The 14,164-nt window shown below is 43.0% G+C and overlaps 1 protein-coding gene across 1 annotated transcript in view; it reads right to left on the bottom strand.

Annotated features, from left to right (window-relative positions):
• The window catches only part of LOC311125869 (CUB and sushi domain-containing protein 3-like), a gene marked incomplete at both ends in the record, with an annotated part of 63,460 nt that extends 56,666 nt beyond the window's left edge, over positions 1 to 6,794 (bottom strand). The window contains 2 exons of the mRNA XM_084199899.1: positions 3,317 to 3,420; positions 6,744 to 6,794. Of these exons, the coding sequence (XP_084056025.1) occupies positions 3,317 to 3,420; positions 6,744 to 6,794 (155 nt within the window). The remainder of the gene's footprint in view (positions 1 to 3,316; positions 3,421 to 6,743) is intronic.
• Between the last annotated feature and the right edge of the window lie 7,370 nt (positions 6,795 to 14,164).

Genomic DNA, 14,164 nt, shown 5'->3' on the forward strand with positions numbered 1-14,164 from the left:
CTGACTGTAACATGGTACTGTTCCACTGATAACAACACTCACTATCCCCCTGAGTGTAACATGGTACTGTTAGACTGACAACAACACTCAATATCCCCCTGACTGTAACATGGTACTGTTACACTGATAACAACACTCACTATCCCCCTGACTGTAACATGGTACTGTTACACTGATAACAACACTCACTATCCCCCTGACTGTAACATGGTACTGTTACACTGATAACAACACTCACTTTCCCCCTGACTGTAACATGGTACTGTTACACTGATAACAACACTCACTATCCCCCTGACTGTAACATGGTACTGTTCCACTGATAACAACACTCACTATCCCCCTGACTGTAACATGGTAATGTTAGACTGACAACAACACTCATTATCCCCCTGACTGTAACATGGTACTGTTAGACTGATAACAACACTCACTATCCCCCTGACTGTAACATGGTACTGTTCCACTGATAACAACACTCACTATCCCCCTGACTGTAACATGGTACTGTTCCACTGATAACAACACTCACTATCCCCCTGACTGTAACATGGTACTGCTAGACTGACAACAACACTCACTATCCCCCTGACTGTAACATGGTACTGTTCCACTGATAACAACACTCACTATCCCCCTGACTGTAACATGGTACTGTTCCACTGATAACAACACTCACTATCCCCCTGACTGTAACATGGTACTGTTCCACTGATAACAACACTCACTATCCCCCTGACTGTAACATGGTACTGTTAGACTGATAACAACACTCACTATCCCGGTACTGTTACACTGATAACAACACTCACTATCCCCCTGACTGTAACATGGTGCTGTTCCACTGATAACAACACTCACTATCCCCCTGACTGTAACATGGTACTGTTCCACTGATAACAACACTCACTATCCCCCTGACTGTAACATGGTACTGTTACACTGATAACAACACTCACTATCCCCCTGAGTGTAACATGGTACTGTTAGACTGATAACAACACTCACTATCCCCCTGAGTGTAACATGGTACTGTTAGACTGATAACAACACTCACTATCCCCCTGACTGTAACATGGTACTGTTCCACTGATAACAACACTCACTATCCCCCTGACTGTAACATGGTACTGTTCCACTGATAACAACACTCACTATCCCCCTGACTGTAACATGGTACTGTTCCACTGATAACAACACTCACTATCCCCCTGACTGTAACATGGTACTGCTAGACTGACAACAACACTCACTATCCCCCTGACTGTAACATGGTACTGTTCCACTGATAACAACACTCACTATCCCCCTGACTGTAACATGGTAATGTTAGACTGACAACAACACTCATTATCCCCCTGACTGTAACATGGTACTGTTAGACTGATAACAACACTCACTATCCCCCTGACTGTAACATGGTACTGTTCCACTGATAACAACACTCACTATCCCCCTGACTGTAACATGGTACTGTTCCACTGATAACAACACTCACTATCCCCCTGACTGTAACATGGTACTGCTAGACTGACAACAACACTCACTATCCCCCTGACTGTAACATGGTACTGTTCCACTGATAACAACACTCACTATCCCCCTGACTGTAACATGGTACTGTTCCACTGATAACAACACTCACTATCCCCCTGACTGTAACATGGTACTGTTCCACTGATAACAACACTCACTATCCCCCTGACTGTAACATGGTACTGTTAGACTGATAACAACACTCACTATCCCCCTGACTGTAACATGGTACTGTTACACTGATAACAACACTCACTATCCCCCTGACTGTAACATGGTGCTGTTCCACTGATAACAACACTCACTATCCCCCTGACTGTAACATGGTACTGTTCCACTGATAACAACACTCACTATCCCCCTGACTGTAACATGGTACTGTTACACTGATAACAACACTCACTATCCCCCTGAGTGTAACATGGTACTGTTAGACTGATAACAACACTCACTATCCCCCTGAGTGTAACATGGTACTGTTAGACTGATAACAACACTCACTATCCCCCTGACTGTAACATGGTACTGTTCCACTGATAACAACACTCACTATCCCCCTGACTGTAACATGGTACTGTTCCACTGATAACAACACTCACTATCCCCCTGACTGTAACATGGTACTGTTCCACTGATAACAACACTCACTATCCCCCTGACTGTAACATGGTACTGTTAGACTGATAACAACACTCACTATCCCCCTGACTGTAACATGGTACTGTTACACTGATAACAACACTCACTATCCCCCTGACTGTAACATGGTACTGTTAGACTGATAACAACACTCACTATCCCCCTGACTGTAACATGGTACTGTTAGACTGACAACAACACTCACTATCCCCCTGACTGTAACATGGTACTGTTCCACTGATAACAACACTCACTATCCCCCTGACTGTAACATGGTACTGTTCCACTGATAACAACACTCACTATCCCCCTGACTGTAACATGGTACTGTTCCACTGATAACAACACTCACCACATTAATGTTAACATGTACCCCACCACATTAATGTTAACATCTACACCACCACAGTCGCTCATATACTGTACAGTGCAGGGAACACAGTACATCCAAAAATAGTATAGTCTACGTTACGGATGTAGAATCACAAAGACCATCTCCACCTGTGTGTTTGTTTGTATGATGATCCTAGTCCATAAAGTAGTTAACTGGCTTTACAGTCAAACTAATTTGCATGCGGAATACACAAACCCCTCCCACACAGTAATACATACTGAACAAAAATATAAACACAACATGTAACGTGTTGGTCCCATGTTTCATTAGCTGAAATAAAAAATCCCAGAAAATTTCCATAAACACAAAAAGCTTATTTCTCTCAAAATCGGTGCACAAATTTCTTTACATCCCTGTTAGTGAGCATTTCTCCTTTGCCAATATAATCCATACACCTGACAGTTGTGGCATATCAAGAAGCTGATTAAACAGCATGATCATTGCACAGGAGTATTTCTCTCTGTAATAAATCCCTTTTGTGGGGAAGAACTCATTCTGATTGGCTGGGCCTGGCTCCCCATTGGGTGGGCCTGGCTGCCAAGTGGGTGGGCCTATGCCCTCCCAGTCCCACCTATGGCTACACCCCTGCCCAGTCATGTGAAATCCATAAATTAGGGCCTCGTTTATTTATTTTCAATTGACTGATTTCCTTATATGAACTATAACTCAGTAAAACCTTTGAAATTGTTGCATGATGCATTTATATTTTTGTTCTGTGTAGATCCAGTAAAATGCTAATCCACTCACACTTGTAGTATCGTGTTGGGGTCACCCACTTCCCCTCCGTCACCGATGGTTAGCGTGTCGTAGGCGATCTCCAGGTCAAACTCCTCAAAGTTAATCTGTATTACCTTTCGGTGGGAGGAAGAAATTAGACATAATGGTTAGCCATGTGTCAAATGGCCTGAATTAACGTTTATGGCTATCTCATAATTTAATTCCACTGGAACGGCTACAGTGATACAGGAAAGCAGGCTGGAAGGGACATCAATGTTTCAGAGGAATTTGGCATCACAAAAGAAAGACTGTTGGCATGTGTTTTGAGGATTTATTCAAATACAGTGGTAATAGTAAAATAGTCCCTGTGATTGCAGAACAACTAGGGTAAATATACCTTTGATGGTAGGCCCAATACTTATTAAAGGGATAGTTCACTTGAAAACATATTTGTGTATTTTGTTCATTAGTCCATGATGTAAAATGCATCATCATCATCATCATCATCATCACAGTTTCCTTTAAAACTTGAACGCTGACATGCACACATTATTTGGACTAATTAACAAAATGGCCCAATCTAGTTTTTAAGTAAACTATCACTTTAAAACTTCCCCTGAGAGTGCAGTAAAAGATGACAGCCATTGTTGTTGACAGACCACCTCAGATGAGGTTATACATTAGAATGTTGGTTCATTCCATGGCCCATTACTCTTTTGTCTAGTTATCAAAATCATGACACTAATCTGAGATGAAAAGATGGAAACGGAACATCCTGTTAACTAAATTAACTAAATTTAGTACATAATTAGGGTTGCAGCCGAAAAGACAGCTGACAGCCATCCTAGCACCATACTCTCTCTCCTCTCTCTCTCTCTCTCTCTCTCTCTCTCTCTCTCTCTCTCTCTCTCTCTCTCTCTCTCTCTCTCTCTCTCTCTCTCTCTCTCTCTCTCTCTCTCTCTCTCTCTCTCTCTCCTCTCTCTCTCTCTCTCTCTCTCTCTCTCTCTCTCTCTCTCTCTCTCTCTCTCTCTCTCTCTCTCCTCTCTCTCTCTCTCTCTCTCTCTCGTTCCCACAGGACTAAGACAGGCTCCCATCATCTGTTTTTCTCCGAGGGTATGGCTCCATATGGTGAAGCAGAAGAAGATAAATAACTTCACATTCGCTAATTACACTAATTAGACTGTGAACAATCCACACATTAATCCAAATCTAGTTGTTTTTTAGAAAAACACTTTTTTCCCAATGGTGAACAGTCTTATGGAGAGTCCCAAGTCACAACACATGCAGGGCATGCAAATGACATGTGTATGTACATTAACAAGTAGATCAGGAAATATAAAATAAATATGAATCAAATGCGACTTATACGAAATAAACCAATACCATCAGGAAACCGTGAATAAATACCACAAGCTTAAAACCATCCCTAACCCAACACACAATTAATAACGTATCATACAAAAGGGCTACATTAATACAATTATATCCTTGTGACCCTTCTGTGTGTGTCTTGCATCATCTAGTGGATAGTTTCTGTCCTGACGAATGATTATTAACCCATTAAGGTTCAGATGGAGACAGCTAGGTCTGGTTGGTAGGGCTTGTTGTTGCAGTGTCACACAGGTTGTTTTTTTAGCAGATGTTCTCTTGTCCGATTACAAAGCACTCAATACCTACCGCCATCACAAAGGTAATCATGGTGGTGCCAGTGTCAACAGTCATGTAGTGTGTTTCTGTGTGTGTGTGTGTGTGTGTGTGTGAGTGTGTGTGTGTTGATGTGTGTGTGTGTGGGTCTGTGTGTGAGAGTGTGTTGGTGTGTGTGTGTGTGGGTGTGTGTGTCTGTGTGTGTATGTGTGAGTGTGAGTGTGTGTTGATGTGTGTGTGTGTCTGTGTGTCTGTGTGTGTCTGTCTGTGTGTGAGAGTGTGAGTGTGTGTTGATGTGTGTGTGAGTGTGTGTTGATGTGTGTGTCTGTCTGTGTGTGTGTGTGTGTGTTGATGTGTGTGTGTCTGTGTGTATGTGTGTGTGCGTGCAGTTGTACCAGTGTCTCTGTTGTATTACAAACAAGGTGGATGGGACCACACTAGTACATATTGAACAGCAAAGCAATGATCCCAATAAACCCACATTCCAGTCTTATGACTTGACAAGGAACACTTAGAGTCCCAGTGAGGAGAAGGGGGTGTTCACTCACCTCCAGAGAGACATATCTGCCTCCAAGGTGTCAACTATAGAGGTTGAAATAGGCCTTTATGTAAAAACCCAGTTTTTTTTACAGCCTTACAAGCCTCTGAGGGGCCTTTCAAACGCGCTAGTACGCTCAGTGCTCCTCTCATCAGGAAGGATTCGATGCTAATGTCCTCTCTCAACTAAGACCAAGCCCATATGGGGGATTGGAAGTGATTCAGACAATCACATTGATGGAAGTTACAATCTATCTGCAATATTAAAGCTGATATACCTCCTAATTGTTTTTTAAATAAAAAAAAATAACAAAGACTAAGCCCTCCTAGCAAACATCCTGTTAGGTTTTGATGTTGTTCAGTCCGCTCCCCAAGTTTGTACACAAATTGCTGTTTTTCTGTGTCAGTGTTGCTAAGAAACTGTTACCATTGACTCATAGCCATTGCCTTCACTGCTTATGCTGAGGTTTTGTAAATATGTTCCTACTGTTATGTCATCAACAGGATGAATGAGCATATTGTTCGTCATGCAGACTTGCTAATCCCCACTGCCTGATGTGCAGCATACAAAGACTATAAGAGAGATGAGACCCCTCCTAGCAACATACACCTGGCTGATAGACCTGAAAGAGAGATGAGACCCCTCCTAGCAACATACACCTGGCTGATAGACCTGAAAGAGAGATGAGACCCCTCCTAGCAACATACACTTGGCTGATAGACCTGAAAGAGAGATGAGACCCCTCCTAGCACCGTACACCTGGCTGATAGACCTGAAAGAGAGATGAGACCCCTCCTAGCAACATACACTTGGCTGATAGACCTGAAAGAGAGATGAGACCCCTCCTAGCACCATACACCTGGCTGATAGACCTGAAAGAGAGATGAGACCCCTCCTAGCAACATACACTTGGCTGATAGACCTGAAAGAGAGATGAGACCCCTCCTAGCACCGTACACCTGGCTGATAGACCTGAAAGAGAGATGAGACCCCTCCTAGCAACATACACTTGGCTGATAGACCTGAAAGAGAGATGAGACCCCTCCTAGCAACATACACTTGGCTGATAGACCTGAAAGAGGAAGCATGTGAGCAACAGGTGTGGGGGGGGGGGCTTAGACAGAGTGCTTCATACACACACAGAGGCACACAAACGCACACACACACACACACACACACACACACACACACACACACACACACACACACACACACACACACACACACAAACGCACACACACACACACGCACACATAGATAAACACACATATGTACCAGAGCCAGGGCCACCGCCACACACGTGGGTCCAATCAGACTCTCATCCATCCCCTGTGACAAGGAAACCCAGGCATACCCTTGATTAGCCCTCCACTCTGTCAGATTCCCTCTGCCTCTCCATCTCCCCTAGTAGAGATTGCCTGTTGTTCTCACGTTAGAAAGATCCAGCAGGCAGGCAGGAAAATAAGTGTGTGTGTGTGTGTGCGTGCGTGTGTGCGTGTGTGTGCGTTGTGTGTTTTGTATCAGCAGCACCATTCTCAGCATTCGCTAGTGTAGAGTTTGCTTTGTGGTTGTGGGCCATCTGTTGTGCACTATCTATAGAAGTCTATGAAATGGACAAATCCAAACACTCTTTTGTTGGTAATAATGTCCAGATTGATGAAAGATCATACATAAAAAGTAGTATTTTGAAGTTTTGTGGATCCTATTGAAGCTGATGGAAACCCCCGAAAACACTACAACCGCATGTGCGGAGAACGCCTGTGCATGGGCAATTATAGTGGGATTCAAGTATGGAAATTATTGAATGATTCCTCTCGTTTCATGTCAATCACCACAGAGTCTGTTTTATTAAAGGACTAAAGCAGACTTTGATCAGAGGAAGTGATCAGAATATTTACATGATCTGCCTTGCCTTGGGGAGGCCTCTGCTGCTTGTGCATCTCAAGATTCAATATTCAATTTCAACTTCAAAAAACATCAAAATGTGTCAGCGTGTGTTTTCAACTCCTGGGGATGTCATCAAATAAGACTGTAATGTAGGAGATATTTTATTTATATATATTATTATTTTTTTACTTCCCACAAGCCACCAGCATGTCAGAACTCTGATCTGCCAATCACAAGCCAGTGATGAGAATGAGAGTTAAGCATCATCTTACCCTTGTGGAGATGTAACAGGATTGGATTGTGGAGGCTAGATAACACACCTCTCTTACTGATAAACATCTGCACATTCTACGCTACTATGGCGGGTTAATAGCTACTCTGATGCAGGGAAGAAGCAGGATCAGTAAGTCTGTGGCTGTGTCACAATTATCTCTCCTTCCTCCTAAAGTGTGCACTTGTTGGATTTTAAAGGCAATGACTGGTAATATGGAAACTTCCTTTAGCCCATACCTAGACCAAACCAATGGTTTTAAGTTTGTGGAGAGTAGTGGACAAGTGAACACTTCGGGAGAAAGGAGAGAGAATAGAATTTGGGACGCAACCTATGAGTACTCTGACCCTTGTCCTTCAAGCATTACACAGTATTACACAGTATTACACAGTAATACACAGTATTACACAGTAATACACATTGACTAGTAACTGAATGTGATAGCTACAATAGAATGTGATAACTTCTAGTGTAGTGATTGCGGCAATTTGACTGTTTGAACACACCTAACAGGCAATAAGTTGAACACTGTATCACACACCTAACAGGCAATAAGATGAACACTGTATCACACACCTAACAGGCAATAAGATGAACATTGTATCATGGTATGTTCTGCATTGTAGACAATAAAATGAACATTCTATTCACCTGTATAGCGTCTCTGTATAACGTCTCCCATAGTGCAACGCAGTGTTTACGTTATGATGTAAAAGTTATATAGGACCATTGAGATCAGGCTGGTTTTTCTTTTCCCCAGCCAAGTTCTTGCAGCAGCAATGACGTTGTATGCGGCTCTAAACTGGCAGACCCAGGGCGGCCGTTTAAAACATCACAAGAGTGCCGCAGCAGAGAGAGAGAGAGAGAGGTAGGTGGACTAATGTCTCCAAATTGAATTAAGGCACGACACCCTGCAATTCTCTCCCACCAAGGTTAAAACAGGGAACGCAATATAAATACATTGGTGCTCTAAAATTGTGTCTGCCAAAAATAAATGAAGCAATAACGTTCCGTGCTGTAAGCAGCCATTACCCATTTCTCACCTCAAGGAAGAGGGCATTGTGATCTAGCCACTGAGACGCTGCGACGTATCAAAAAGAAATCATTCCACTTTTACATAAAGTTGTTTTCAGAGAAGTGATTTACATTTTAGCAGACACTCTTATCCAGAGCAATTAGGGTTAAGTGCCTTGCTCACGGGCACATCAACAGATTTTTCACCTTGTCGGCTCGGGGATTAGAACCAGCAACCTTGCGGTTACTGGCACAACGCTCTTAACCACTAACCTACCTGCCACCCCCGATTTGAAGGTCATTACACATTTTGGGGAAATAATTTCTATAATTAAGAATACTACATGGTTTTCGCAGAAATTCACTCTAAAATAGACAATACTGAGTTGTTCATTTTAAGGAGCAATAAGACCACAAGGTTTGTATAAAAAATTGCACTGTATTGGTTAACTTCTATTACCAAGTATTTGAGATAGAATTAGGTTTCCTGTACCCAGAGTAAGTCTAATCGTGGACTAAAAAGCAGGTTCAATGGAGAATTTCCTTGGAAGTGCATTTTAGTCCAGGGATAGGCTTATTCTTGGTCCAGGAATCAACCCTTAGAGTTTTAAGAGATTGTAGTGGTTGTGTGATGTGTTTTAATGTTGTCAGAACTAGTTTCTAAAGATCCTCTACGAGATCTACGAGGCAAATTGAAAAAAAGGTATCTAGAAGCAAAGCTACAACTTGAAAGAGTTGTATATCTACTGTCTCCTTTTCAGTCAGATCAACTTCATGGGGTTTCTGATGCTAAAAACAGACTTGGTAGATGAAGCATCACGTGTTACTAATTATTAATATATACACTACCAGTCAAAAGTTTTAGAACACCTACTCATTCAAGGGTTTTTCTTAATTTTTTACTATTTTCTACATTGTAGAATAATAGTGAAGACATCAAAACTATGAAATAACACATGGAATCATGTAGTAACCAAAAAAGTGTTAAACAAATCAAAACAATTCTATATTTGAGCTTCTTCAAATAGTCACCCTTTGCCTTGATGACAGCTTTGCACACGCTTGGCATTCTCTCAACCAGCTTCATGAGTTAGTCACCTGGAATGCATTTCAATTAACAGGTGTGCCTTCTTAAAAGTTAATTTGTGGAATTTATTTCCTTCTTAATGCGTTTGAGCCAATCAGGTGTGTTTTGATAAGGTATGGGGGGTATACAGAAGATAGCCCAATTTGGTAAAACACTAAGTCCGTATTATGGCAAGAACAGCTCAAATAAGCAAAGAGAAACGACAGTCCATCATTACTTTAAGACATGAAGGTCAGTCAATACGGAACATTTCAAGAACTTTGAAAGTTTCTTCAAGTGCAGTCGCAAAAACCGGCAAGCGCTATGATGAAATTGGCTCTCATGAGGACCGCTACAGGAATGGAAGACCCAGAGTTACCTCTGCTGCAGAGGATAAGTTCATTAGAGTTACCAGCCTCAGAAATTGCAGCCCAAATAAATTATTCACAGAGTTCAAGTCACAGACACATCTCAACATCAAATGTTCAGAGGAGAATGTGAATTTGGCCTTCATGGTCGAATTGCTGCAAAAAAGAAACCACTACTAAAGGACACCAATAAGGAGAAGATACTTGCTTGGGCCAAGAAACACGAGCAATGGACATTAGACCGGTGGAACTTTGTCCTTTGGTCTGGAGTCCAAATTTGAGATTTTTGGTTCAGTCCGCTGTGTCTTTGTGGGACGCAGTGTGGGTGAACGGATGATCTCCGCATGTGTATTTCCCACCGTAGAGCATGGAGGAGGAGGTGTTATGGTGTGGGGGTGCTTTGCTGGTGACACTGTCTGTGATTTATTTAGAATTCAAGGCACACTTAACCAGCATGGCTACTACAGCATTCTGCAGCGATACGCCATCCCATCTGGTTTGGGCTTGGTGGGACTATCATTTGTTTTTCAACAGGACAATGACCCAACACACCTCCAGGCTGTGTAAGGGCTATTTTACCAAGAAGGAGAGTGATGGAATACTGCATCAAGTGACCTGATCTCCACAATCCCCCGACGCAACCCAATTGAGATGGTTTGGGATGAGTTGGACCGCAGAGTGAAGGAAAATCAGCCAACATGTGCTCAGCATATGTGGGAACTCCTTCAAGACTGTTGGAAAAGCGTTCCAGATGAAGCTGGTTGAGAGAATGCTAAGAGTGTGCAAAGCTGTCATCAAGGCAAAGGGTGGCATTTGAAGAATCTCAAATATAAAATATATTTAGATTTGTTCAACATTATTTTGGTTTCTACACCATTCCATATGTGTTATTTCATAGTTTTGATGTCTTCACTATTATTCTACAACATATAAAATAGTAAATATAAAGAAAAGCCTTGATGAATGAGTAGGTGTTCCAAACATTTTGACCGGAAATGTATATATGAATAATTACTAACACGTGATGCTTCATCTACCAAGTCTGTTTTAGCATCAGAAACCCCATGAAGTTGATCTGACTGAAAAGGAGACAGTAGATATACAACTCTTTCAAGTTGTAGCTTTGACAAAACGGATGGCACTGTGATAGAATACATCCAATTTGCTGAGTAGAGTGTTGGAGGCTATTTTGTAAATGACATCGCCAAAGTCAAGGATCGGTAGCATAGTCAGTTTTACGAGGGCATGTTTGACAGCATGAGTGAAAGAGGCTTTGTTGCAAAATAGGAAGCCGATTCTAGATTTAACTTTGGATTAGAGATGCTTGATGTGAGTCTGGAAGGAGAGTTTACGGTCTAACCAGACACCTAGGTATTTGTAGTTGTCAGACCCGCCGAGAGTTGTGATTCTAGTCAGGCGGGCGGGTGCAAGCAGCGTTCGATTGAAGAGCATGCATTTAGTTTTACTAGCATTTAAGAGCAGTTGGAGGCTACGGAAGGAGCGTTGTATGTCATTGAAGCTCGTTTGGAGGTTTGTTAACACAGTGTCCAATGAAGGGCCAGATGTATACAAAATGGTGTCGTCTGCGTAGAGGTGGATCTGAGAGTCACCAGCAGCAAGAGCGACATCATTGATATACACAGAGAATAGAGTCGGCCCGAGAATTGAACCATGTGGCACCCCCATAGAGACTGCCAGAGGTCCAGACAACAGGCCATCCGATTTTACACATTGAACTCTATCTGAGAAGTAGTTGGTGAACCAGGCGAGGCAGTCATTTGAGAAACCAAAGCTATTTAGTCTGCCAATAAGAATGTGGTGATTGACAGAGTCGAAAGCCTTGGCCAGGTCGATGAAGACGGCTGCACAGTACTGTCTTTTATCGATCACGGTTATAATATCGTTTAGGACCTTGAGCATGGCTGAGGTGCACCCATGACCAGCTCGGAAACCAGATTGCATAGCGGAGAAGGTACGGTGGGATTCGAAATGGTCAGTGATCTGTTTGTTAACTTGGCTTTCAAATACTTTTGAAAGGCAGGGCAGGATGGATATAGGTCTGTAACAGTTTGGATCTAGAGTGTCACCCCCTTTGAAGAGGGGGATGACCGCGGCAGCTTTCCAATCTCTGGGGATCTCAGATGATACGAAAGAGACGTTGAACAGGCTAGTAATAGGGGTTGCTACAATTTTGGCGGCTAATTTTAGAAAGAAAGAGTCCAGATTGTCTAGCCCAGCTGATTTGTAGGGGTCCAGATTTTTCAGCTCTTTCAGAACATCAGCTATCTGAATTTGGGTGAAGGAGAAGCGGGGGTGCTTGGGCAAGTTGCAGCGGAGGTTGCAGAGCTGGTGGCTGGGGTAGGGGTAGGGGTAGCCAGGTGGAAAGCATGGCCAGCCGTAGCAAAATCCTTATTGAAATATTAGATTATCGTAGATTTATCAGTGGTGACAGTGTTTCCTAGCCTCAGTGCAGTGGCCAGCTGGGAGGAGGTGCTCTTATTCTCCATGGACTTTACAGTGTCCCAAATTTTTTTGGAGTTAGTGCTACAGGATGCAAATTTCTTTTTGAAAAAGCTAGCCTTTGCTTTCCTAACTGATTGTGTATATTGGTTCCTGACTTCCCTGAAAAGTTGCATATCGCGAGGGCTGTTCGATGCTAATGCAGTACGCCACAGGATGTTTTTGTGCTGGTCAAGGGCAGTCAAGTCTGGGGTGAACCAGGGGCTATATCTGTTCTTAGTTCTGAATTTTTTGAATGGGGCATGCTTATTTAAGATGGAGAGGAAAGCACTTTTAAAGAACAACCAGGCATCCTCTACTGACGGAATGAGTTTAATATCTATCCAGGATACCCGGGCCAGGTCAATTAGAAAGGCCTGCTCGCTGAAGTGTTTTAGGGAGCATTTGACAGTGATGAGGGGTGGTCGTTTGACCGATGACCCATTACGGACGCAGGCAATGAGGCAGTGATCGCTGAGATCCTGGTTGAAGACAGCAGAGGTGTATTTAGAGGGTAAATTAGTCAGGATGATATCTATGAGGGTGCCCATGTTTACGGATTTAGGGTTGTACCTGGTAGGTTCCTTGATAATTTGTGTGAGATTGAGGGCATCTAGTTTAGATTGTAGGACGGCCGGGGTGTTAAGCACATCCCAGTTTAGGTCACCAAGCAGTACGTACTCTGAGGATAGATGGGGGGCAATCAATTCACATATTGTGTCCAGGGCACAGCTGGGGGCTGAGGGGGGTCTGTAGCAAGCGGCAACAGTGATAGACTTATTTCTGGAAAGTTGGATTTTTAGAAGTATAAGTTCAAACTGTTTGGGCACAGTCCTGGATATTAAGATAGAGCTTTGCAGGCTATCTCTACAGTAGATTGCAACTCCGCCCCCTTTGGCAGTTCTATCTAGACGGAACATTTTGTAGTTGGGGATGGAAATTTCAGAGTTTTTGGTGGCCTTCCTAAGCCAGGATTCAGACACTGCTAGAACATCAGGGTTGGCAGAGTGTGCTAACGCAGTGAATAACTCAAACTTAGGGAGGAGGCTTCTGATGTTAACATGCAAGAAACCAAGGCTTTTACGGTTACAGTAGTCAACAAATGATAGCACCTGGGGAGTAGGAGTGATACTGGGGGCTACAGGGCCTGGGTTAACCTCTACATCACCACAGGAACAGAGGAGGAGAAGAATAAGGATACGGCTAAAGGCTTTAAGAACTGGTCTTCTAGTGCGTTGGGTACAGAAAATAAAAGGGGCAGATTTCCGGGCGTTGTAGAATAGATTCAGGGCATTATGTACAGACAAGGATATGGAAGGATATGAGTACAGTGGAGGTAAACCTAAGCATTGGGTAACGATGAAAGAGATAGCATCACTGGAGGCACCGATTGAGCCGGTCTCCGTGTGTATGGAGGGTTGGACAAAGGTACTATCTGAGGCAGGTTGAGCGGGACTGGGGGGAACTACAGTGAAATTGTATAATAAGAACTAACCAAAATAGCATTAGGCAAGGCATATTGATATGGGAGAGAGGCATAAAGCAATCACAGGTGTTAATCGAGAGAGCTAAGACAACAACTGGTAATGGC

Source organism: Coregonus lavaretus, assembly GCF_964263955.1.
Source record: "Coregonus lavaretus genome assembly, contig: HAP1_SCAFFOLD_1872, whole genome shotgun sequence".
In the NCBI taxonomy this organism is placed as follows: domain Eukaryota; kingdom Metazoa; phylum Chordata; class Actinopteri; order Salmoniformes; family Salmonidae; genus Coregonus; species Coregonus lavaretus.